Genomic DNA, 26885 nt, shown 5'->3' with positions numbered 1-26885 from the left:
CCCCCCGCTGCGATTTGCCCCCCTTAATCCTTTTAAACCCCCCCCCAAAGAGGAGGCAGCAAATCGTAAGTAGAAGTAAGGGCAGAGAGAGGGCAGTGGCTACAACGAAGGTTACTGGGCATGCTCAGTTCGAGTGAGCATGCTCAGTACACCCAAAGTAGCAAAACGGGAGCGAGAGCACTTTGTGCAAGGCTAGGTTACAGCACAAGAGCAGCGGCAGGCCGAGGCAGCTGGTTGCTGCTGCACTGGAGGAGGCGCACCCATGATTAGCAGCCCTCCCCCCCCCCGCACTTCGGCCGGGAGAGGTCTGGACCTCACTAAGCTGAGCAGCTGTTGGGGCTTTGGTGAGTATCTGATCCGTGTCCCCCAGCCACCGCTCCTGCCCCAGGCTGGGCAAGGGGCAGCCCCACCCCCTACCCCCAGTGAGGCTATGGTGAGGGGTAGCAGTAGGGGAGGAGGCCACACGTGATGGCAGCCCCCCCCACCCCGCCAGCACCCACCATAGGGGAGCGAGGGGGCTTCCTGGACCTGAGAGGGGCCCTAGGAGCGGGTGCAGTGACAGTGGTGCAGGGTGAGTGGGCTGCTGGGGGGGAGGGGGTAGAGATGGGGTCTCTCCCCTGGAGCTTGCCACTGCCGGTGGGGAGAGAGTTGCGGGGAGTCCTCCTCTCTAGCCCTAGCCCTGGGGCAGTCTGTCTGCCTCCCAAATGCCTCATCCCTGGCCTGGCCCTGCCCTGCCCCAGAGCCCTCACCCTCTGTATCCCAATCCTCTGCCCCGGCCCTGAGCCCCCTCCTGCACTCCAACCCAGACCCTGCACCCAAACTCCCTCCCAGAGCCTCCCCCCTGCACCTCCTCCTGCACCCCCCCCCCCCCACCCACCCCTGCACCCCAACCCCCCTCCCCAACCCAGACCCTGCACCCAAACTCCCTCCCAGAGCCTGGCCCCTGCACCCCAATTGCCTGCCCCAGCCTAGAGCCTGCATCCCACACCCAAACGCCCTCCAAGAGCCTGTCCCCCCACACCCACTCCTGCACCCCAAACCCCTGCCCTAACCCATCCCCTGCACCCAAACGCCCTCCCAGACCCTGTCCCCCCACACCCACTCTTACACCCCAAACCCCTGCCCCAGCCCATCCCCTGCATCCAAATGCCCTTCCAGAGTTCCTAGGGGTTTGGTACTTGAAGCTAGGGTTTGGGAGGCTATGGGTAGGTTCCCCCCCCGCCCCCCCCCCCGAGTTAGGTTTTTATTGGGTAGGGCTCCCCTCTTCCCAGGATTTGGGTTCCTATGGTTAGGGTAAATGAAGCTATGGTTACGGTTTTGATGGGTGGGGCTCCCTGCCCTAAGGTTAGGGTTCCTATGGGTGAGGTACTTGGAGCTATGGTTAGGGTTCCTATGGGTAGGTCTCTTCCCTGTCCCCAGGGTTAGGGTTCCTATGTGTTAGGAACACAAGAATGGCCATACTGGGTCAGACCAAAAGTCCATCTAACCCAGTATCCTATCTTTTGACAGTGACCAATGGCAGGTGCCCTAGAGGGAATGAACAGAACAGAACCAGTAATTGAGTGATCCATCTCCTGTCGCCCATTCCCAGCTTCTGGCAAACAGATGCTAGGGACACCATCCCTGCCCATCCTGGCTGATAGCCATTGATGGACCTATCCTCCATGAATTTATCTACTTCTTTTTTGAACCCTGTTATAGTCTTGACCTTCACAAAATCCTCTGGCAAGGAGTTCCAGAGGTTGACTGTGCGTTGGGTAAGGCTCCCTACTCCCCCCGCAGGGTTAGGTTTCCTGTGGGTAGGGCCCCCTGCCCTAGCGTTAGGGTTCCTATGGACAGAATAAATGCGGCTAGGGTTACGGTTGCAATGGGTAGGGCTCCTATGGGTGGGGTACTTGGAGCTAGGTTCAGGGTCCTATCAGTAGGCCTCCCTGGGCTAGGGTTCTAGTGGATAAGGTTCCCTGGGCTAGGGGTAGGTTGCAAATGGTACGATTTCTCAGGGTAGGGTTAGGGTTCCAGTGGTTTGGGCTCCCCTGGGTAGGGTTATGATTTCAAATGGTAGGACGTGTCAGAACAGAATATGTTTTGAAATGTTAGGGGTCTGTTTACAAGGGTATTGTTCCAGAGAACAGCACTCGCCAAACTAGGGTTCCAAACGGTAGGAAGTGTTGAGATAGGGATTGGGTTCCCGAGGTGGTGGTCTCAGAGCTAGGGTTAGCAGTGGTGCAAGTAGAATCCATTTCTTACCGGTACGGGGGGTGGGGGGCACCAGCTAAGGGGGAACATGTGACCTCCCCACGTGACCCTTCATGTGACTCCGCCCTGCCCCCAGCCTGGGGCCCTCACGCTCTCCCCATCCCCTCCCCATGATCCAGCCCACATTACCTGGACAGGGGACGGGCTCTGTCCTCCTGCTGCACCAGAGATTTCGGAACTGCAGCGGGGAAAGGAGCGCAACCCCTAGCCCCGCCCCTGTCCTTTCATGGAGCTGTGTCTCCTCCAGCTCTGTCTGTACAGTGGCAACCTGGCCGGAGGACAGGGCTGGGGGGCGGAGCAGGGCGGGGCTGGAGGTGGGGTACAGCCGCCAGAGGAGCTGCCGGCGTTTCTGCTCCTTTCCCCATTGCCTCTTCTAGCGGGGAAAGGAGTAAAACTCTCAGCTCTGCACCCCCAGTCCTGTCCTCCGGCCAGGGGTGAAAGTACAGTAACTTTTCACTTAACGTTGAAGTGATGTTCCTGAAAAATTCGACTTTAAGTGAAACGATGTTAAGCGAATCCAATTTCCCCATAAGAATGAATGTAAATGGGGGGGGGGGTTTAGGTTCCAGGGAATTTTTTTTTTTTGCCAGACAAAAGGCATTACATACATTTTAAACAAGCAATTTAATACAGGTATAAGTTGTAAACACACAGCACGTGCACACTACTCCCTCCCCCAGCCTAGTATTAAATTGCTTGTTTAAAAATTGTTTAAAAACAGTTGGGAGGTGCCCCTGCCTTACCCTACACAGACACAGCCCACTGGCACTGGAGATGAGGCAGGCAAGGAGGCTGAAGGTGCTGTAGGCTAGGAGAAGCACCTCGCGCAACAGCAGCAGCTTCCCCTACTCTGCAAGCACGGGGGGCTCAATTCTCAGCCCGCCCACTCCCCGCAAGCCTCCACCCTTGACCTGCCTCTTCCCCCCTCCACCACCTTCCCCTTTACTTCCCATGCTGCGTCCTCGCTCCTCCCCTCCCTTCTAAACACTGCAAGCTAGCTGATTGCCGCTGGCAGGAGGCAGAGGAGGGAGGGGGAGCCTGCACCCCAAGTCCTCGCTCCTCCCCCCTCCCTCCTGCCTGGGGCAATCAGCTGGCTTGTGGTGTTTAGGGGGCAGGGGGGAGGAGCAAGGACTTGGCACGCAGGCTCCCCCTCCCTCCCCTCCTGCCCAGGGCAATCAGCTGGCTTGCAGCGTTGGGGAGGCAGGAGGAGCCTGCGTGCCGAGTCCTCACTCCTCCCCCCTCTCGCCTGCCCCTGAAACGCCACAAGCCAGCTGATTACCGTGGGCAGGGCGGGGGGGAGCAGGGGGAAGGTGCTGATTCCCAGGGTCTGCCGGCAAGTGGGAGGCATTGTGGGGAGGAGGGGGGCGTAGGGAGGCTGCCAGCTGTGGAGAAAGCAGGCAGCCAAACAACGTAAGAGTGGAGCATTGCACAACTTTCAATGAGCATGTTCCCTAATTGATCAGCAACATAACAACGAAACAACGTTAACCGGGGCGACTTAAAGTGAGGAGTTACTGTACTGTATTCCTTTCTGGAGTCTGATTTGTCTTGCATATCCTAGGTTTCACCTCACTTAAAAACTACTTGCTTATAAAATCAGACAAAAATACAAAAGCACACTCTTATTGAAAAATTGCTTGCTTTCTCATTTTTACCATATCATTATCAAATAAATCGATTGTACTTACAATTCAGTGTGATACTTGAGCCTGTTATTCATTTGTGAGCCTTGTCTGAAGCCAGAGACCTGCAGCCTGGAGCTGAAGCATGTAATTTAGCTTTGCAGAGCCCCTTGTGGCATTAAGCCCCAGGCAATTGCCCTGCTTAACCCCCCCTAATGTCGGCCCTAAACCCATCCCATGACCCCCCTGGGAGTTGCAACCCTCAGGTTGAGAAACACTGATCTAAATGAGTCCAGTACCTCCCAGAAGACCTCTATGGTTGAGAACCACTGTCCTAGAGTATCTTGTCATTTATACTTATGGATACATGTTTTTTTTAGACAGTCTTGACTCTGGCAGGCAATTTTCGCTGTTCAGTTTTAACTGGTAGGCCTTACCTTTACTGACAGTTGGTAACCTTTGCTGAATGTATATTGGAGCTAGTGTGGCTGTCATGTCATGTCATCTCTAGATTCGGGAAGGGCTGCAGACATGGCAAAATTGTGTGCAGTTCCACTTGGGTGGTGGAAGGAGAAGTTTCAGAATTCACCCCCCTGTTGTAACCTTTGATTTATGTAGTCCCAATTAGTACTTTAAAGATAAGGAATAAAACCTAGTTGAATTCTTTATGGTTCAAGCCTACAGGGCAATTACAGATCATTTAATTTAATGGAGGACTGTGAATATCACAGTGGGAGATAAGACTTAATTTAAAATAAAATATAAGTATACACTGCATATCATACTTGCATTTTAAGATGAAACGATGCATGCAGGGGTGATTAATCCCTGGAAGGGAAGAATGGGTATAATTTTTTTTCTAACAGTACTTTCATGGTGGATGGGTGCCCCAATCTAAAATCAGCATGCTACTTTTTTCCTAATCATAGGAAATTAACACCTCTTAATTAATTAACATTACCTTTTACCATATTTATATTTCCATTACCATAATGAAAGATTTTGTAATTTTTTATTGTCTATTTAACATTAAGTATTGTCTTAATTAACATCTGCTTAAACACTAGATAGTGTTTTTCAAAACACAAACATTTTATTTAAAACACTTGTAAAAACCAGTTAGGACCAAAACGTGTTTACAACATGACCTAGGGTTATGCCCCAACTTATTTTTAATATACCTTTTAATTGTTTTACTTTACTTTTACAAGGCCTCTTTTGACTATTGCCAAGCCTATAGTGAGGAAATAAATTTTTGGGGCTACTTACATTTCAGTACATCTCTTTAAGCAAGCACCATCTTTGTAGATGACACAATCCCTCCTTTGGTGCAGCTGATGCTCACTTCTTGCACCTGTGAGGCCCAGCTCCTGAGCCCCAGGTTGCAGAGGGATAGGAGCAGATCCACAGGCCATTCCCCACCAGGGAAAAGGGTGCAAAGTGTAGCAGATACTACTAGAGTCCTGAGGCTGCAGTAACTATTGTGGAGAGGCCGCATTGCAGCTCCTTGCCTTCAGGAAGTAATCCATGCCTTCATATCCCCACAAAACCACCCCACACAAAGCCTTGAAATTTGGATTTAGTGTCTAACTGGTGCTGGGAGAAAATTGCCCCTAGGTGTAGAAACATGTAAATAGTCCAGGAGTCGGCAATCTTTCAGAAGCGGTGTGCCGAGTCTTCATTTATTCACTTTAAGTTTTCACGTGCTGGTAATACATTTTAATGTTTTTTAGAAGGTCTCTCTCTATAAGTCTATATATTATATAACTAAACTATTGTTGTGTTGTAAAATAAACAAGGTTTTCAAAATGTTTAAGACGCTTCATTTAAAATTAAATTAAAATGTTGATCTTACGCCGCTGGCCCACTCAGCCCGTTGCTGGTCTGGGGTTCTGTTCACCTAGGCCAGCAGTGGCTCAGCCCGCTGCCGTTCAGGGGTTCCACCCACCGGCTCCTGCCAGCCGAGCTCCCGGCTGCCAGACCTGCTCAACCCGCTGCTGGTCTGGGGTCCCGGTCTTGCCCACATACAGTGGGTACCTACCTTCTCCCTGGTTCTGGCCCATTCTCTTCCTCTCTCTCTGCACTGAGCTGAGGGTGGGGGTGCACTGAGCACAGGGCTGGGGGTAAAGGAGCAGGCTGGGGGTTGGAGTGTAGGGTCTGGCCAGGAGCTAGAATGAGGGAGGGGGCTCAGGGTTGGGGCACGAGGTTTGGGTGTGGAGCGCTTACCTGGGCAGCTCCTATTTGGTGTGAGGGGTGCAGGTGGGAATGTGTGTTGGGGGGGGGGGGGCAGGAGCTCCCGTTTGGTGCTCAGGGGGGGGGTGGAGATGTGGGGGGTGCAAGAGTCAGGATGTGGGGAGTGCATGGGATGGGGGGGGGGTTGGGTATGTGGGGAGGGTCCAAGAGTCAGGGCAGAGGGCTGGGGACAAGTAGGGGGGTGCAGGTGTCAGGGCATGGAGTGTGGGGGGCCTGGGTATGTGTGGGGGTGCCAGAGTCAGAGCTGGGGTCGTGGGGGGGGGGTAAAGGAGTCAAGCAGAGTGCTGGGTGTGTGTGAGGGGGGGTACAGGGCTCAGGGCAGGAGCCTGGGGTGTGTGGGGGGGCTGCAGGGCTCAGGGCAGAGGGCTGGGGGTGTGGGCTGGGGTAATGGGGTGCTCATGGCAGGGGGCTGGAGGGGATATGCCCGATTCCACCACCCCCCTTCCCCAAGGCCCTGCCCGTGCTTCTTCTCTGCCGCCCTCGGGAGCAGCGAGCATGCTGACTCTGCTCCACCCCCACCCCCTCCCTCGCAAGGGCCATCAGCTGGCAGGGAGGGAGGGACGGAGAGGAGTAGGAGGGGCAGGATCACAGGACACTGTGGGAAGAGGCAGGGGAGCCAGCAGGACCAAACTTCTGCCCCTTGCCCCCGCTGTGCCATAGGTTGCCGACCCCTGAAATAGTCCATTAGAATTATCTGCGACATGTCGTGGGAAAAAAATATTAAGAAAAGTCCTTATATTCACATTTACCTTCTTACATCCACCTTCTCCTGCAGTTGTTGCCTCCCCCCAATGCATTCTTGTTCATGCTGTTTCTCATTCCCCTCATTTACACTTTCGTTTTATCCATTTCTTACTGTCTCTCTTCCTCTCTCCCATGCCTAGCCCTCTATTCCTCACCCCTTCTTTGCCCAGTTGAGCTAAGCTGTTTGTCTGGAACTCTGGTTGCTAATTGCAGATCTCTGATGTAGTAGGGAGGTGAGTGCTTGGCATGACTGGAGTACTGTCATGGATGGATATAAACTGTTGAGGAAGGACAGGCAGGGCAGAAAAGGTGGGGGAGTTGCATTGTATGTAAGAGAGCAGTATGACTGCTCAGAGCTCTGGTATGAAACTGCAGAAAAACCTGAGAATCTCTGGATTAAGTTTAGAAGTGTGAGCAACAAGGGTGATGTCGTGGTGGGAGTCTGCTGTAGACCACCAGACCAGGGGAATGAGGTGGACGAAGCTTTCTTCCAGCAACTAACAGAAGTTACTAGATCATAGGCCCTGGTTTTCATGGGAGACTTCAGTCACCCTGATATCTGCTGGGAGAGCAATACAGCGGTGCGCAGACAATCCAGGAAGTTTTTGGAAAGTGTAGGGGACAATTTCCTGGTGCAAGTGCTGGAGGAACCAACTAGGGGCAGAGCTCTTCTTGACCTGCTGCTCACAAACAGGGATGAATTAGTAGGGGAAGCAAAAGTGGATGGGAGCCTCAAAGGCAGTGACCATAAGATGGTCGAGTTCAGGATCCTGATATAAGGAAGAAACGAGAGCAACAGAATACAGACTTCAGAAAAGCAGACTTTGACTTCCTCAGGGAACTGATGGGCAGGATCCCCTGGGAGAATAACATGAGTGGGAAAGGAGTCCAGGAGAGCTGGCTGTATTTGAAAGAATCCTTATTGCGGTTGCAGGAACAAACCATCCCGATGCATAGAAAGAATAGTAAATATGGCAGGCGACCAGCTTGGCTTCACAGTGAAATCCTTGCTGATCTTAAATGCAAAAAAGAAGCTTACAAGAAGTGGAAGACTGGACAAATGACCAGGGAGAAATATAAAAATATTGCTCAGGCATGAAGGAGTGAAATCAGGAAGGCCAAATCACACTTGGAGTTGCAGCTAGCAAGAGATGTTAAGAGTAACAAGAAGGGTTTCTTCACGTATGTTGGCAACAAGAAGAAAGTCAAGGAAAGTGTGGGCCCCTTACTGAATGAGAGAGGCAACCTTGTGACAGAGGATGTAGAAAAAGCTAATGTTCTCAGTGCTTTTTTTGCCTCTGTCTTCACAAACAAGGTCAGCTTCCAGACTACTGCACTGGGCAGCACAGCATGGGGAAGAGGTGACCAGCCCTCTGTGGAGAAAGAAGGGGATCAGGACTATTTAGAAAAGCTGGACGAGCACAAGTCCATGGGGCCAGATACACTGCATCCGAGGGTGCTAAAGGAGTTGGCAGATGTGATTGCAGAGCCATTGGCCATTATCTTTGAAAACTCATGGCGATTGTGGGAGGTCCCGGATGACTGGAAAAAGGCTAATGTAGTGCCCAATTTTAAAAAGGGAAGGAGGAGGATCTGGGGAACTACAGGCCAGTCAGCCTCACCTTAGTCCCTGGAAAAATCATGGAGCAGGTCCTCAAGGAATCAATTCTGAAGCACTTAGAGGAGAGGAAAGTGATCAAGAACAGTCAGCATGGATACACCAAGGGCAAGTCATGCCTGACTAACCTAATTGCCTTCTATGACCAGATAACTGGCTCTGTGGATGAGGGAAAAGCAGTGGATGTGTTATTCCTTGACTTTAGCAAAGTTTTTGATGTGGTCTCCCACAGTATTCTTGCCGGCAAATTAAAGAAGTGTGGGCTGGATGAATGGACTATAACAGGGATCAGCAACCTTTGGCCCACAGCCCGCCAGGGTAAGCACCCTGGCAGGCCCGGCCATTTGTTTACCTACCACGTCCGCAGGTTCAGCCGATCGCGGTTCCCGCTGGCCACGGTTCGCCATCCCAGGCCAATGGGGACGGCGGAAAGTGGCGCGGGCCGAGGGATGTGCTGGCCGCCGCTTCCCACCGCCCTCATTGGCCTGGAGCGGCAAACTGCGGCCAGTGGGAGCTGCGATCGGCCGAACCTGTGGACATGGCAAGTAAACAAACCGGCTAGACCTGCCAGGGTGCTTACCCTGGCAGGTTGCGTGCCACAGATTGCCGATCCCTGGACTATAATGTGGATAGAAAGCTGGCTAGATCGTCGAGCTCAACAGGTAGTGATCAATGGCTCCATGTTTAGTTGGTAGCTGGTATCAAGCTGAGTTCCCCAAGGGTCGGTCCTGGGGCCGGTTTTGTTCAATATCTTCATTAATGATCTGGAGGATGGCATGGACTGCACTCTCAGCAAGTTTGCAGATGACACTAAACTGGGAGGAGTGGTAGATATGCTGGAGGATAGGGATAGGATACAGAGGGACCTAGACAAATTAGAGGATTGGGCCAAAAGAAATCTGATGAGGTTCAACAAGGACAAGTGCAGAGTCCTGCACTTAGGACGGAAGAATCCCATGCACTGCTACAGACCAGGGACCGAGTGGCTAGGCAGCAGTTCTGCAGAAAAGGACCTAGGGGTTACAGTGAACGAGAAGGTGGATATGAGTCAACAGTGTGCCCTTGTTGCCAAGAAGGCTAATGGCATTTTGGGCTGTATAAGTAGGGGCATTGCCAGCAGATCGAGGGACGTGATCATCCCTCTCTATTCGACCTTGGTGAGGTCTCATCTGAAGTACTGTGTCCAGTTTTGGGCCCCACACTACAAGAAGGATGTGGAAAAATTGGAAAGAGTCCAGCAGAGGGCAACAAAAATGATTAGGGGGCTGGAGCACATGAGTTATGAGGAGAGACTGAGGGAACTGGGATTGTTTAGTCTGCAGGAGAGAAGAATGAGGGGTGATTTGATAGCTGCTTTCAACTATCTGAAAGAGGGGTTCCAAAGTGGATGGATCTATACTGTTGTCAATGGTAGCAGATGACAGAACAAGGAGTAATGGTCTCAAGTTGCAGTGAGGGAGATTTAGGTTGGATATTAGGAAAAACTTTTTGACTAGGAGGGTGGTGAAGCACTGGAATGGGTTACCTAGGGAGGTGGTGGAATTCCCTTCCTTAGAGGTTTTTAAGGTCAGGTTGACAAAGTCCTGGCTGGGATGATTTAGTTGGGGATTGGTCCTGCTTTGAGCAGGGGGTTGGACTAGATGACCGCCTGAGGTCTCTTCCAATCCTGATATTCTATGATTCTATATGGGTTCAGTGTGCAGGGAGGCAGGTCGGGGCCATGGAGATGCTGTACAGCAAGTACTTCCATCCTCAGGAGAAAGGGTGCTGGGCTGAGTTATTAGTCTTGCTTCCTTGCTGCTAATGACAGCATCTGCTTGTGATGATGATGTGCCCATTTCGTTTTGCTCACTGAAATACAAGAGGAAAAGGATCTAACGGGGACTGAGAGCAACTGCATGAAGTGCAGTAGGATGTCAGAGCTGGCAGCAGGGCTTGTAGCCTTCACAGCATCAACAGCTTAGTCTTACTCATGATAGTGCTTTGTACACCAACCCCGCTCACAGCCTTTGGCATACAGGGTATGTTGGCAGCATGCTGTGCCTGGAGAGTATTCATTAAAGACCTTTTTAATTTCATATTGTCCCATTTTTCCCTCCTCACTCACTAATGGCCCATTTTATATCTCAGGGGAAAAACCGTCTTAAATGTGCCCACTATTCTTAAAGCCTGCCTCATAATGGCCTGTCAGTGATAGGTGTGCCTCCAGACCTTGAATTCCTTCCTGATTGACCCCAGAAATGATGAAAGGGTCAAGAAAGTCTAACAGACAAATATGGGCTTCTCACTGGGCAGAAAGGGAGCAGGGGTAAGGTGGGACTTTTTGTCTAATATTGCTTTCTGATTGGTCTCTTGACAGGGCTAAGGGCATAGCCACCTGTCCAAAACTGAATGAGGTAATAGATATGCATATACTTACATTCTCCAACAAAGAACAGGAAGCATCAGGTATTTGGTGCATATAATGAAGGCCATGTGTATTTTGCAGCAAGTTTAACCTAAATTTCACAGCAAGACCCATGGTTTCTGTGGCACTACAGTTCTGTAGTGAACTGAAAATTCTGCAGCAGCATCTGGAAAATGTAAAAGTTACAGAGAAGCACAGTAGCTGGATCTTTCTAATACACTTACTGGCAGTGAATAATTAAATTTTCTCATTACGTTCCAGAGTCAACATCCAGTTAAGATCAGCTTCTGTTCAGATCATATTCGAAAGGTTATCTTCACAGTCATGATGACTAGAAACTTGTTTTTTGAAAATTAAAAAATTGGAATCTCCTGCACTCTTCTGTACAGAGAGTAATTCTGTAGGAACTCAAGCAGCTTCAGAATTGCAGAATACACAGAGCCATATTTATATAACCCAAGTACCCTCAACTGTATCTAACGACAAACATCCTTCTTGGGATGTCTTCTCCCCACTGACGAGCACACCCAAGAGTACCATGTGTTTGCCTAAAGGTACAAGTCACTTTTCCCACCCCTACCAATTCATTATGATTGTCAATCTGTACTGATAAGAAACTCAGAACCAAATTAGCAGGGGCTGTTGCATGTGGACCCAGAGGACATCTGATATAATCCCCCTTCCCCGCCCCCCCCACAATCACTTGTGGCTCTGAAAACCATGTGGTGTAACCTTCACTGTCCTATCTCTTACAGATCAATAGAGTCTCGCTAAAGCTGCGAGTTTGTCACAGAAATCATGGCTCTGTGACTTTCCATGACTTCTGCAGCGGCCGGTGCGGCTGGTTCCGGAGCTGCCTGAGCAGCTCAGGCAGCCCTTGGGCACATCACACTGGCTGCTGCTGGGGCAGTCTTAGGCCACTGCTCCCCCCACCCAATAGCAGAAGGAGGAGTTTGGGTCGGGGAGGTGGGCCTCAGGGCTGGGGGTTGGGGCGCGAGAGGGGGTGAGGGCTCAGGGCAGCGCTTACCTTGGGGGGGCGGGGCTCCCCAGAAGTGGTAACATGTCCCTCCCTCAGCTCCTAGCTCTGCACATGTCCTCTATCCACAGGCACCACCCCTGCAGCTCCCATTGGCTGTGGTTCCTGGCCAATGGGAGCTGCAGAGCTAGCAGCGCTAGGAGCTTGGGGAGGGACATGTTCTGCTTCTGAGAAGCAGGGTAGGGAGACTGCCAATCCTGCCAACCCTCCCCGTCCCCCAGCACCAGCAGGGGTCCCGGGCTACTCTCACCCCAGCACTCACAGTGCCCCCCTGAGCCACCCTCCCGAGCACCTGCAGGCCCCCCCCTGCTCACCTGCTGTCCCCCCAGAGCATTTGCGATGCCCCCAAGGCTGCCCCCCCGAGCCTCTGCAGGCCCCACCCCAGTACCCCCCTGACCACCCCCACTCCCCATGACCACCCATGGCCCCTCCGCCCATGACCGCCCATGGGCCCCCCGCCAGCACCCGCAGGACTCCCAAGATTTAGTCAGGGGTATAGTACAAGTTATGGACAGGTCACGGGCCGTGAATTTTTGTTTAATGCCCATGGCCTGACCATGGCTTTTACTAAAAATACCCATGACTAAAATGTAGCCTTAACTATCGCCTATCAAGCACAACTGTAAAGTCTTAAGAGTCAGTAAATAGGTTTGTTTTCTCTCTTTGCTAATAAGGTGGAATATGTGAAGCATGGAGCCCTTGGAGCCGGATAGTGCTGGTGTACTTCATGAGCAAAACTCCATTCATGTGCCGACAACAAAGGCACTGACCAATCCGTGCCTTCCATCTTAAAGGAGAGCCCAGGAAGTACATTCTATTGAAGAATCTCCATTTGAAAGGGACACAGAACAAGAGCACAGCCACTTATCTTAACAGTCATGGAGGCCACTGGTAACAGCCAGGAGGAGGTATCGACCTCCAGAAATGAAACAGCAGCAGACAAACCCTCTCTGCTAAACAATGCTGTCCGAAACCATTCCCTAGAGACAGTCCGGCAGCTGTTGGAGGAAGGAGCAGATGTTAATTCCAAGGTAGAAGGTGGTTGGACACCTCTGCACAGCGCTGTACAGGATGATCAGGAAGAGATCATTGATCTTCTGCTGGAGAAGGGTGCTGATCCGTGTGCTAGGAAGAAAAACGGTGCCACGCCCTTTCTTGTAGCAGGGATAGTGGGAAATGTGAGACTTTTAGAGCTCTTCCTTTCTAAGGGATCAGAAATCAATGAGTATGATGACAATGGTTTCACAGCTTTTATGGAGGCTGCTTGGTATGGGAATGAAGATGCCTTAAGATTCTTGTACAGTAATGGGGCAGATGTGAATTTGCGGAGGGTGGTTAACGAGGAGAAAAGGACACTGAATAAAGGGGGGGCAACAGCCCTGATGGATGCTGCCAGGGAGGGCCACCTCTCAGTCGTAAACATTCTTGTCAGTGAGATGAAGGCTGACATTAACATCTGTGACAACCAGGACAGAAATGCTTTAATCCATGCCTTCCTTCCAAGTGATAACAAGACAAAGGAGTCAATTCTCCCGATAGTTCTTTTCCTGCTGGATTGTGGTGTTGATGTGAACAGAAGAGATGAACATGGGAAAACTACCCTCATCCTGGCAGTCGAGATGCGAAGTCTGGATTTGGTGAAAGCTTTATTGGAGAAGAATGAAGTTGACATCAATGATGCTGACAGAGAGGGCAAAACAGCACTGATGATCGCTGTAGAGAAAAACTATTATGAAATAGCAAAGCTACTGTGTGAAAGGGGGGCAAGGACTGACCTTGGGGACCTTATTGGGATTGTCAATAGGAAATACAATAAGAAAATGGCAGATCTGCTTCGCCAGTACGGCGCCAAGGCTGGTCCAAGTCAACCTCAAGATTGGGAACCCACCAGCAAACGCTGGGGAGAGCAGCTGAAGGTTCTCTACAACATGTATCGTCCTATGATTGGAAAACTTAAAATCCTCCAACATAATGATTTCAGGATTCAGAGAACCTCCCAAGGGGGCATCTACCTGGGACTCTATGATGGGAAAGAGGTGGCTGTGAAAATATTCTGCATTGGCACAGAAACTGCTAAACAAGAGAAAATGTGCCTTGAACAATGTCTGACCAGCAACCATTTAGTAAAGCTATTTGGTGCTGAGGAAAAGAAACCCTGCCTGTACTTGTGCCTCTCGCTCTGTGAGAAGAACCTTGAAGAACACCTGAGTGCATCAGAGAATGAAGTGAATTGCAAGGGTGTTCTTAAGACACTCTTTGAGGCAGTTCAAGAACTACACATGTTTGGATTTGGCCATCAGGATCTACACCCATGTAATATTTTGATAGGTTAGCTTGTGTGTTCTTATCATTCTTATTCTATTCTCCTATTGCTCATAGTTGAGAAAGCGAGGCATTATAGAGCTGACCGTATATGTCACAATGTAGAGATCTTTATGCACAGAGAGGATGTGTGTGTATTATTGCTCATGTAGTACAGCAGCCGTAAGTATCACATTAGTTTTGCCCTCCTACTGAGAGATCAGGTCATCCCACTGAATAATCTACCAGAGAATTCTGGGGTCATGCGAATAATTCAACTAGGTACCAGAGAAAAGGAGCATAACACACAGACAGACAACAGGCTTAACTATTCCTGTTATTTTGTCAGATGCTGCTGGTAAAGTTCGCTTAGCAGATTTTGATAAGAGCAAAAGATTGAGTGAAGGACAGAAGGATGATGTTATAATCAAAGACCTGAAGGTAACTTTCCATTAAACCAATATTATGTTTCCGATTACCCCTCACACCCTTTGTCTTTTGCTTCCTTCTTTCTATTCATTTATTTTCTTTGCTTTCTTGGGGCGAATCAGCTGATCTTCCTGCATATTCAAAAGGAAATGTATAACAGCTTGGTTTCTGGAAATTCTGATAGCACAAGAGACCACAGTACAAGGAAGTGAGAGTGATTAGGAACAAAGATTTTCTCTGACTCCTGGAAGTCACTTCCTGATTTTGCTCTACGCTTTCAGTGTGGTGGGCTCTCTAATACAAACACTTCATGAAGTAATTGCAGCCATACACGTACACACATGCGTACACACACTCAGAGTGCTGATTTCAGAAGATAGTTTCTCTGTCTCTGTTTCTCTTTGGTGGGAGGTTGTGTGCCCTGGAGTGAAACAGCCATTTGTTCTCATACTCAGGCGCTCAGAAGGCTGGTCCTGTATGTTGTAACAGTGGGTAAGGTCCCCTTTGAGGAAAATTATAGAGACGATTTGGATGCAAGTTGTCCAGAGGATGTGCAGGACTATGTGGAGATTGCAGACCTTAGGGAAAGTCTGGTCTTCCCTGATGAAGGAAGCCCAGTTGAGAACCTGCTGAGAGACTTGATCCAACATCCCTTTTTCTGGAGCAAGCAGACGTAAGTACCATGAATGAAAATTACAGACCCTCAAACAGCAGATTTGCAAGCTGTCCCATTCTGTGCAGTGCAGCAGGATATCCCCAATGTGCCGTTGATTCCACAGCAGGTACAGGTTCCTGAGAGACGTTGGGAATGAGAGCGATATCAAAACACGCAACACCAAGCATCACAACAATCAGAGTGAGATTCTGAAAGCTTTGAATTGTGATGAGCACCCTTTGCAGCAGTGGACTGAGCAGGTAAGCTGTTTTGCTGTGGATGCGCAAGGGGAAAGCTTTCTTATAGGACTTACAGGCCCCATTTTAAACCTTAACTGGAAGTGTCACTCCATCCCTATCCAGACAACATGGAGGCAAAATCTAACCAAATCTAGGAGATTTAAAAACTACCATCACTGTCTGCTGGAGTGGTGTACCCGGAGCTTCCAGAGAGTGGTTTGTAGACATCGCCCTAGCGACTCGCTGCTTAAGTTGTGACAAGCCTTTTAAATGGAGAAGGCGGTTAGAGTAATTTGCCCTGTGTTGGACTGCAGCTGTGAGGGTGTGCAAAGGGAGGAAAAAAGAGGGAACTTGTTAAAAAGCATTTGAGCTTGGAAGGTGCTTGACAACAATGGCAATGAGTGCAGTACAGAAGAATCTTAGACCTGGTTTACACTTCAAAGTTGTATCTGGGTAAATAACTGTCGGCTAGGGCTGTTATTTTAGCTGATGTATTTGTACTGGTATGAGCCCTAATGTGGACACAGTTACATCAGTATAAAGGTGTCTTATACAGGTACAGCCTATTTTGCTTCCAGAACCAGAATAAGCTGTACTGATACAAGGCACTTTTCTATGGATATAACTGTCCACAGCAGGGGGTAGGTTGCTGCTTTAATTATACTAATATAGTTAAAGTGACAAAACTTTCTAATATAGACAAGCCTCTAGACAGCTTTCACTTATTTAACACATTAATATATAAAGACTAGCATAGGCATCCATCCCAGGCCCCATGTGCCTCACAGTTTCAGCACAGTAAAAAATCACAGCTGGACAGTGTACCACCCAGATCCTCTGCCCCAGTTCTGTCCCCTTCAGATTCTTCCGTGGTATACACGGGATGGAGGGCTGCCCTAATGGAATAACTGAGGATTCCTCTTGGACATAGAAATATCCAGGTGTCATAAAAACAATGTAGTCAGCTCTGACACCTGTTCCTAGCCCCCATGTGGTAGGGAGCATTGCTGGAGTGGAAATGAGGATGGCCAGGGTACTCTGAGCTCTGGGGATCCTCGGACAGTATTGTAGTCCATATGGACCTTTCCAAATAGTGCCACAACTATGAGAGTGGAAAAGTGATACAAAACCACCTTTGTCCCTCTCACCCAGTAGAACTCAGACACCCCTGAAGATCTAGCCCTAAATCATGATGACAGCCATCATAATAATCATGCCCTTTTATCTCTCAGCCCTGCTTTTCCCCAAATACCTGTGCAAAGAAAAGGGAATTTGGGAAAGAGATATGTTGTGTCCAGAAGATTAACAAGTCCACACCCTGGCGAACCCAGATAGGAATCAAACCAGATAAAACCATGGAAATTTTGTATGCTGTTAAGCATACATTTTAATATAAGTGCCATAAAATATTGCTCCATCTTTGAGAAATTTGTGTGCATGATATTTCTGCAGAGTGAGACCGCTGCAGCCAGGGGAGGCTGTATTTTGTGATGTGTGAATGGGATGGAATAATCCAGTGTGTTTATTTCAGATTGACAAATTGGTTCTGGACAGCATGTTGAACCCCTTCAACAACAACAACAAGAACCAGAACAAGAACAAGAACAAGAAGAAACAGTATGAAAACTATGTCACGGACCTACTGAAGTTCATCAGGAATATGGGCGAGCACTTTGACGAGAAGGAAGAAAAGTAAGTGATTGCTTCAGACTCTAGGGATGAAGAATCCCTAGGAATCTTTGTCTGACTGTAAAAGGCTGCGAGTCCCGGTAGGTTTAAGACAGGAATCCCTTCTTCAAAAGGACATGCTACCATTCTAGGAGGGTAAAAATATGGAGGGTGTAGGAAAAAGAGCGTTTCCCGGTACCCCAGCATGTTATAAACTAAAGTGTGTGAAGGATAGCTCCTCCAGCAGCACAGTGCTGTGTAGTTGCACAGAATAATGTTATGTGGATACAGTGTATCATATTATGAAAGTCACAATACTAAGTGCCAGGCTGGGTACTCTAGATAACCCCAGGCTCACCACCCAAAGGCAGTTTACATGATTAAGATGCTTCTAGGAACTACTATTTGCTTCCAGATCATCACTGTGGTCACCCATTGATCAACAGCTCTTGTTCCGTGGGGCCATTAGCCTCTCCTTCCATCTGCAAAGGAAATTCGTTTCCCAAGTTCAGTGGTGCTTTTAGCCCATGTTCCTCTGCCCACTTTGCGGTGAGGAGTCAGGCTAAATTACTGTAGTGCTGATAGTTCTCCAAACCCTCCCACGTGGGCCCAGAAGGACAGAAGTTCTCCCACAACTCACTGGGGAAGAATCGTATTGCAGCTCTGCTTACTGCAGCACAAAGAACCATAGGATATGATTCCAGAAGTCCTAGCAACACACAGAGGGGCTAAGCCAGGTTCCAGTCATCCATGTTATCTCTGCAGTGAAGACATGCCCTATTAAGGTGCTTTGATGATTGGACTATATGAGGTTTAGGAAATAGGATAGTGGGAGAGAATGGAAAAGGCAGAATGTGTCAGATCAGAGAGATAATGGATATTAATCATTTCTAGGAAATTCTCTCTTGTTTTCAGAAAGCTGCTGAAATGGCTTTCACTCTATAGGGAAAGAAATGGGGAAACCTGACCATTTGTTCTGATTCTTTGACACTTTTTAGCAGGGTAGGCTTCCCAAGTGAAAAATCAATTGTTGTTCTTCTGTTTCAGGGTCAAGGAAATAATCAAGGAGCCCTCGGAGTATTTCCTGAACCTGTTTCCAGAATTGACAGTTTATGTCTACAAGTGTTTACGCAGCATACAGCATCATAGACATTTTCCAAGCCCTCAGAGTCTTTCTCAGCTGTAGCATGTTGTATCACTTCAGGTTATATGGCTGAATCCCATTGACTAACTTCCTTTTCAGCACCATTTCGTTCAGCTGCCAAAAAGTGTCATACAAAGTGGGGAAGGAGCTGGGTGGGCAGAGGGTATTGGAATTTCAGTCAGTGGATCGGATCTCTGGATTCAGCACTGAAGCACTCAGCTGTAAAGATGCTATGTTTGAGTGGGTTCATGGAGGACAATTACATTGAGGAAAGGAAGAACTAAGTGCTAGAAGGGCAAGTGCCAGGTCTGGGGCTGCAGGATAGGTGCCCCTCCTCCAGCAGGTCCAGGCTGGGGAAGGGGCACCCCAGCTACACCTGGGTCCAGGCCGCACCAGACCAGGCCATGCCTTGGTCCGGGCCAGGCCTGGGTCGGGGTCTGGGCCGCTCCGGCCGCACCTGGGTCTGAGCGCCATGGCAGGTCCGGGCCGCAGCAGAGTTTGGGCCGGCAGAGGGGCACCCCTCACCCAGCTGCGGCGGGTTCCCTGAGCACCCGTGCATCACTAAATAGGCTGCTGCGCGGCCGTGCAGCTTACAGGGAACTTAGATCAGGACCCCTTCCTCTGTTCAATGGCTGCTTCCTTTCTCCCTTCTGGTGCAGTTAATTGATGGACAGAGAAAGAGGGAGCAGGAGGGTCCCTTGGAGCATTTAGTCCTTTCTATCGTTGAGTCCCCCTCTTGGAAAACATTTCCAGCTGATACTCAGGAGACAGAGTGTCTATATGTCAGGATATTCCCTGCTAGTTTTCCCACCTGTTTCCCAGTCCTTTGTCTCCCTTCCTGCTTGATGGCTCTGTTTACTGCTAAAATGCAAATTAAGCGGAGCGCACGTTCCTTTGTTTGAGACAGACCTGTTTGCAAACCACAATTTGGAACATGTGTTAATTACACAATTTCCCTGTAGGATGTAACTTCACATATGGTGTTGCCACACACATTTTATTAGGACAATATTGACCAGCAAATTATGGGTCTTCAAATTATACTTACGAGACATACTTTGTACAAAGATTATTACAATAAGGTGTGGACATGGGTACATTCTATCACACTTCCATCCTGTACCTGTGCTGTGTATTCACTGTCAGGCTTGGCTTCCCTCTCACCTGAGGAGGCAGGCCTTTTGTTCCCATGGGATCAGGTCCCAGTTATCAAATAGGCTGGCATTTTTTTGTTTAAAAGCATAAAAGACAACTTGCTGTGAGGGGAGTCCTAGCTTCGATGCCAGCATTGGCTCTTTAATCTTTCTTCCCCAGAGAGCAGCTTTCCAGCTCTCTCTTGAGATCTGTCTTTGTAGTGGGGATTGAAAACTAACTAAACTGGGCCTTTCTCTTTTAAATGTGGCAAACATAAATACCAGTAACAGCTGGATGAGTGACAGTCCCAAGTATACAGTTGTATAGTTGTTTTATAAGCAGTTGTTTCACTAGAAGTTGTAGAAACATTTACAAGGTGTATTTAATGCATCCAGTTGGTAATCTCATACGTTTTCATTTTAATGCTACATCATTATGAGAGTCTGGAACTATTTCTATGTGGTATGGAAACCAGGGAGCTGATCTTGCAAAATCTTACGATTGTAAGTAATACTGAATCCTGTGAGTAGGCTCACTGAAGCCAAAGGGAGTACTGGCATGAGTAAGTATTACTTATGTAAGTAAGGCTTTGCAGGGTCAGGCCCCAGATTCAGCACAGCACTGGTGCAGAAGCTTTGATGCGTGGGGGCTGGCAGGAGTGAATATATTTTCCTGTATCTATTCACAATACACATATCGATGCTTTTTCAACTGTACCTGCTTTCTCCCCTATCTGATATACGCAGTTATTGGATTTGTTTGTCTTTTACACTGAAATTTTTGTCATCCGTATTCCCAGATACAGACCTAAATCTGGAATAAACTCGGTTGGACAATCAGTTCTTATTGCACCTGTACAGAAGGAGAGTGAGTGACAAGTGAGCGGGTTACAAGGCCATGTAAATACCCTAGGACTCGGGAGTTCTTCAGCATTCCTGTGGGGGTAAATTGGGCAGGGAGGATGAAGCTCAGCACCTACTCAGAGGAGGCCCTTTCAACACTCTGAGTGGGAGTCAAGGTTCAGTTGCAGAAAGGGAAGGGAGAGGAAGACTGTGATGTGACATGCCCCTGTCCCACGAGTTGAAAGTCTAAAGCATTCCTGCACTCAGGCAGCACCAATTAGGCACACCTGCAGAACATGCTCCACCCAGAGAAGTGGACCTTAAAAAGGGTGAGACTGGCCACAGAATAGGGGCGGGGAGAATAGGGTAAGACTGGTCACCGAATAGGGAGCCTGCCAGATTTGCTAATGAGCTCCCATAGCCGGGGGAGCTCAGCCTGAGGCAGTTGCTAACCTTTTTCTTCCATGCGCCCCCATCCTTGTTTGGAGCAGACTGGCATGACAAACTCGATATGAGCAAAGGCTCTAGAGGGCTTCTTCCAGTCAGAAACCTGCGGTGGGACCTGGGAAGCACTGGCAGTGACTAGAGACAAAGAGACTTTAAATTGGGCTCTGAAACAACTCCAGGAGTGAGCTGAACTGCTGGGAGCAGTAAGATTGCTTAGGCGTGGGGGCTCCTGGAGGGGAGCCCGGGGCAAGAGACTCAAAAATACTACTTCTGAGCCCGAGCACAGGGTCAGCCAGCTACAAGGACCAAGATGGGAGGTCCTGAACCTCTGCTAAGAACACGTATAAGTTTTGGATGTCCATAGCAATTTTTAATGGCCTATCTGTTTATGTTGCTTGGGTGGGTTGGGGGAAGGCAAGAGAGACCCTAATGAGTGTGTCAAACAGTTTGTCCAATACATTTGGTGCAGCAGCATTTAGGATTCAAAGTTGGATATACAGAGTCACTCTTTAGGAAGATCTACTGGCTGGTGGTCAAGAAACCTGCTTAGGAAAGAAAAAATTCAGTAGTCTTTGCTCACTTGTCCTCTGGACTGACGGGGCTCTTGCATGTCAGATATTTTGTCTCAGACATTCTTGCATCATAATTAGAAACTATATCAACAAGAGGGATTCCATTTTGGAATGGGAAACATAATGATGCCCATATCCACACAGTGCAGGAATAGGGGGTTACACTCATATCAAGGATTGGTGTATTCAAGTCACAGGACTAGAGCAGGAGTTCTCACATTCCACATTTCCAAATCATTGTAATTTATTTATGTAGCATTTTTTTTCAGACTCAATAATAAAAATAATGTACAGTTGTATTTTAGTGCCCTTGGTCCCCACTGCCTCCCTTGATCTCACTCACCCATTGCTTCTGCCGCCCCCCCCCCCTATGTCTCCCCCAGGCTCCCCATTGCCCCCTGGGGCCCCATTACTCCCTCTACCTTGCCCCAGGCTCCCTTCCCCAGGCTTGCACCCTGGGCTCACCCCGCCCCTTGCCTTTTGACTGTGGTGAATAGTAAGGCCAGCCCTGCTGCTCTGGGACGAAGCCCTATGGCTGATCCAGAGGCGGCAAAGCCCAGAGCCTCACCATTCAGAGGGGTGGAAGCCCAGAGCCCTGCAGCTGAAGCTGGGGTGCGGGCTGAAGCCTGGAGCCTGCTGCCAGAACCCCAAAGCTGAAAGATGGGGAAGGGGGGGCTGAAGCAAGAGCCCCATAGCTGAAGGAAGGAAGGGGTCTGCCAGGGGCTGGAGCTAGCCGTGCAGCAAGGTGAGCCCAGCACCTGCTGGAGAGCGTGGGGAAGGGCCGGGTGGGAGGCTGCAGGCCGAGCTGGGTATAGTCACCGCTGCAGGATTCAATCTCCTAACTTCCATCCATGGAGGATTCAGCCTGGTACTTGATTTCCAGCAGGATCTGTGTCCGGCACTTCTACCCAAGCAGGGCTCCCCAGGGATACACCATCCCACCGGCCTCCCCATTGCACCCCATGGGCTAGGGCAGAACCTGCAGCACAGAGAAGACTTGGATCCTTGTTGCTCTGCAGGGAACTTTGCAGTGTCTGTTAGCTCCAACCTGGCTCGGGGGCTCAGGTGCAAAGGACCCACTCAATCAAAATCATCCCCCCCAGCAGCTGGTAAATCCACCCAGGCCCCTCTAAAGGGCAGCAAGTCTGGCGAAGCCCTCGCCCAGCCTGGGCTGGGATTCAACACCAGGCAGTGGGCAGGATTGCAAGCGGAGACATATTGCTCTGGGCCCCTGACTCGGTTACCAGGCCTCTTGACACTAATGGAGACTGGGTGCGCCACCCAGCCTCTGCCACTAGGCAGTGGGAAGAGCAGCAGCTGTGGCTGGAGGCACATGGAGGAGCTGCTCTCTGCTCAGCTGCTGACGCCTAACAGTGGCTGGCTTCCAGACTGGACTCCAAGAGGTAGGTGGTGCTGCCGCCTGGGGGTGGGGGTGGGATCACGTCCACCCCCTCTTGTCCCCAGTTGCCCTGGTCCCTCCCTACAGAGACCGGCCCTCCCCTAGAGGTGCCAACCCTCCAGGATTGTCCTGGAGTCTCCAGGAATTAAAGGTTAATTTTAAATTAAAGATTATGTCCTGTGACAAAACCTCCAGGAATACGTCCAACCAAAATTGGCAACCCTCCTCTCCTCGCCCCGGCCCCTTGCTCTGGGGACTGACCCTCGCCATGCCCCTATTGCCCTGGCCCTGGCTCCACACTGCAGGGACTGACCCCTCCCCACTCCAGCCCCTTGCTCTGGGGACTGACTCCTCCCCACCCCACTGTGCCCCTATTGCCCCCAGCACAACACAACGCTCAGCAAAGGTTTGAACAACAGATACCATATATTAAGAGTCAATGTAATACAGAAAAATTAATACGAGGCCTGTCAAGTGATTAAAAAAATGAACAGGCATTCTCATGGCACTGTTGCAAGATATTTACATGCCAGATGCACTAAAGATTCATATGTCCCTTCATCTTCAACCACCATCCCAGAGGACATGCGTCCATGCTGAAGATAGGTTCTGCTCGATAACAATCCAAAGCAGAGCAGACTGATGCATGTTCATTTTCAGATGCCACCAGCAGAAGGTTGATTTTCTTTTTTGGTGGTTCAGGTTCTGTAGTTTCTGCATCATAGTGTTGGTCTTTTAAGACTTCTGAAAGCATACTTCACACCTTGTCCCTCTCAGATTTCGAAAGGCACTTCAGATTCTTAAACCTTTGGTTGAGTGCTGTAGCTATCTTTAGAAATCTTACATTGGTACCTTCTTTGCATTTTGTCAAATCTTCAGTGAAAGTGTTCTTAAAATGAACAACATGTGGTGGGTCATCATCCGAGACTGCTATAACATGAAATATATGGAAGAATTCAGGTAAAACAAAGCAGGGGACATACAATTCTCCCCCATGGAGTTCAGTGGCAAATGTAATTAATGCATTTTTTTTAATGAGCATCATCAGCGTGGAAGCATGTCCTCTGGAATGGTGGCCAAAGTCTGAAGGGGCATATGAATGTTTAGCATATCTGGCATGTAAATACCTTGCAACGCCAGCTACAAAAGTGCCATGCAAATGCCTGTTCTCACTTTCTGGTGACATTTTTCTTAGCCATAGGCTGAACAAGAAGTAGGACTGAGTGGACTTGTAGGATCTAAAGTTTTACATTGTTTTGTTTTTGAGTGCAGTTATGTAACAAAAAAATCTACATTTGTAAGTTGCACTTTCACGACAAAGAGATTGCACTATTGTATTGGTATGAGGTGAATTAAAAATACAATTTCTTTTGCTTATCATTTTTACAGTACAAATATTTGTAATAAAAAATAAGTACACTTTGTATTGGGTGTTGTAATTGAAATCAATATATAAAAATGTAGAAAAACATCCAAAATATTTAATAAATTTCAATTGGTATTCTATTGTTTAACAGTACAATTAAAAGTACAATTAATAGCGATTGATTTCTTAATTGCAATTAATTTTTTTGAGTTAATTGCATGAGTTAACTGCAATTAATCAACAGCCCTCATTAATATGATCCTGAGAAACACCTTACGATTACAGCTTCTCTATCACTTGAAGATACAAAACTTTATTCTAACAAATGACTAGTGACTGATGTGTAAATAGAAACATTTTCTGTGATGGGGATGTGGTGTTGGATTACGAACTAAATTCTCTGCCTGCTCTCTTATGGGTAACTATTTTATTGTCTTAAAGGTTAAAACAAAATTCAGAACATATTATCTTAATACAGTTGACTTAATATATCAACATGTTAGTGCCTTGTTTTGTTAATCTTGAGATAGCTGGTATCAAATGTAAATTATATTGTTATCTTCTAGTTTTTGCATCATTTAATAATGATGCAAAATAATAATACTCTACTACACGTGAAACATGACAGATCACATCGTGTTAAGGCCCTGCAGGGGTCTTAACATAGCACCATGGGGGTTTTGGGTTGCTGACACTGCCACATCACCACAGGAGGATGAGACTAAGCTTCTACAGGAGGACCCTATAAGGTTGGAGTTGGCAGAACACACTGCCCAGCAAGACCCTCACAGCCCCCTGATTTGCACATACCAGTACTTAAACCAGAAAGCCATGAAGGGGAGCTGTCTGAACAACAACACAGAGTGTCTGCCTGTCTCTGTTCCAGGCCCTGCTTGTGCTAGACTCTGGCTTCCAGTCCTGGTTTGTCCTCGACTTTGCACTTCAATTGCTGTCGGTCACCTAGTGCCTGACCCAGGCATCACAAGGCCAGATCCTGTAAACAAGAGTCAGGGTCAGTCAGGCTGGAGTTGGAGACTGGAGAGCAGAGCAGCACCGGGCTAGAATTTAATGGCAGAAATCAGGGCAGAAGTCAGGCTGGAGTCAAAGACTGGCACTGTAGCAGGCCAAGGTCTGTATGGTTGCCTGAACAATCCCTGGGGTTGAGAAGGGGCACTTGGCCAATCAGAAGGCTGCAGGTTCTGTCAATCTGGGTCTTGTGGGTGGTACATCCTGTGATACCTACTCTCCATAGTGCTGCCTGGGTGGGGCTCAGCATAGCCTCCAGGTGCCACTGTAGGACTATCAGGTGCCCCAGGCTCTGTAGACTGGGTGCAGTAGGGAGGGGATGATCCGTGAGCTAGCTGTGATGCCGTGATTCTCCAGTCAGCCCAGTGTGTAAAATAGAGCAGCATGTGGGCTACTCTAATGTGTGAGCTGACAATGGTTCCTAAAGGATGCCTTGCCAGCTGATGGCAACCTCATTATTCAGTGAGAGTAAACACCAATTGGAGATTGCTGGAGCATATTGTGTTTAGTCCATATCCCCTGCATTGGGGGCTCTGAGGAAGGGAGTGTAGCCAGCTCTATGCTCACTGAGGATAGCGAGGGGTTTGTAGCCAGTCTCTTCTCCACGTATGCTCCTGACCAGTTCAAATGGAGCAGAACTAGGTAGAAAATCTGCTCTGATTTTTATTCCATTTTTAATAATAGCTCCAATACTTCTGTTTAAATAACTTAGTGTTTACAGATTCCACACATTTTTAGGGTTATTTTCCTGAGTCTGTTTTGCATGAGTCAGTGAGCAGAGTAGTGACTAAGCATTCTAGCTTTGGGAGCTGACAACTTATCTCTGAAAACTATATTGTATTAAATTCACCTCTGTAAATATGCAGGGCACAACCTGGATAAGAGGGAGGCATTTCCTAGAGAACCTTGCCACTTGCCTCGACACATAGTTTTTTGGATGGATTTGTCTTTGGCAGGCAATTGTTGCTGTCTGTTGTACTGAGGATAGGCTATACATGTACCAACAGCTAGGAACCCTGATGAAAGTTTTACAAAGTAAAGTAAAACTATTTCCCCATGCTTATTCTCCCCCCTCCCTCCCCCCCAGTTCCTCACATCTTCTTGTCAATTGCTGGAAATGGGCCATTTTCATTACCACTACAAACAGTTCTTTTTCTCTCCTGCTGATAATAGCTCACCTTAACTGATCACTCTCGTTATAGTGTGTATGGTAACACCCATTGTTTCATGTTCTCTGTGTGTGTATATATATATCTTCCTACTGTATTTTCCACTGCATGCATCCGATGAAGTGGTCGGTAGCCCACAAAAGCTTATGCTCAAATAAATTTGTTAGTCTCTAAGGTGCCACAAGTACTCCTGTTCTTTTTGTGGATACAGACTAACACAGCTGCAACTCTGAAACATGTTACCATATGTTAGGATTGGTTAGTTAAATTTCAGTAAAATGACGGTTAAGGTATAGCTAAGCAGAACTCAAGTTTTACTATATAATCTGCAATCAGGAAGTAAAGGGGGGGAATTGAAATCATATTTTGCTAAGGGGGGAGGAATGGGAACAGGGACACAGGCAAGGCGGACACTGAGGAAGGAAACTGCAATCATGCTTGCTGGAAGTTCACCTCAATAAAAATTGAATTGTTTGCACCTTCGGGTATTGTTGCTCTCTGTTCATGCGAGAAGGACAAGGGAAGTGAGCGGTTGAAGGAATAAGCTCTCTAACAAGG

The 26885-nt window shown here is 48.5% G+C and overlaps 1 protein-coding gene across 1 annotated transcript; it reads left to right on the top strand.

Moving 5' to 3' along the window:
- The first annotated feature begins 273 nt into the window (after positions 1-273).
- Positions 274-20909, top strand: LOC117881608 (2-5A-dependent ribonuclease-like). Its single transcript, XM_034779062.1, has 7 exons — positions 274-344; positions 12611-14264; positions 14587-14678; positions 15122-15339; positions 15446-15581; positions 17092-17252; positions 18276-20909. The coding sequence occupies exons 2-7, from the start codon at positions 12815-12817 to the stop codon at positions 18412-18414; spliced, it is 2196 nt and encodes a 731-aa protein (XP_034634953.1). The 5' UTR covers positions 274-344; positions 12611-12814; the 3' UTR covers positions 18415-20909.
- The last annotated feature ends 5976 nt before the right edge of the window (positions 20910-26885 follow it).

The sequence above is a fragment of the Trachemys scripta genome, chromosome 8 (assembly GCF_013100865.1).
Source record: "Trachemys scripta elegans isolate TJP31775 chromosome 8, CAS_Tse_1.0, whole genome shotgun sequence".
NCBI lineage: Eukaryota > Metazoa > Chordata > Testudines > Emydidae > Trachemys > Trachemys scripta.
This window is presented reverse-complemented; position numbering and strand designations above follow the sequence as displayed.

Bases quoted from the DNA above. Each gene is read 5' to 3' on its own strand.
- LOC117881608 (XM_034779062.1), top strand. From the start codon at position 12,815: ATGGAGGCCACTGGTAACAGCCAGGAGGAGGTATCGACCTCCAGAAAT. The intron at 14,265-14,586 runs GTTAGCTTGTGT...TTATTTTGTCAG, and splicing joins CCCATGTAATATTTTGATAG to ATGCTGCTGGTAAAGTTCGC. The intron at 15,340-15,445 runs GTAAGTACCATG...TTGATTCCACAG, and splicing joins TTTTTCTGGAGCAAGCAGAC to CAGGTACAGGTTCCTGAGAG.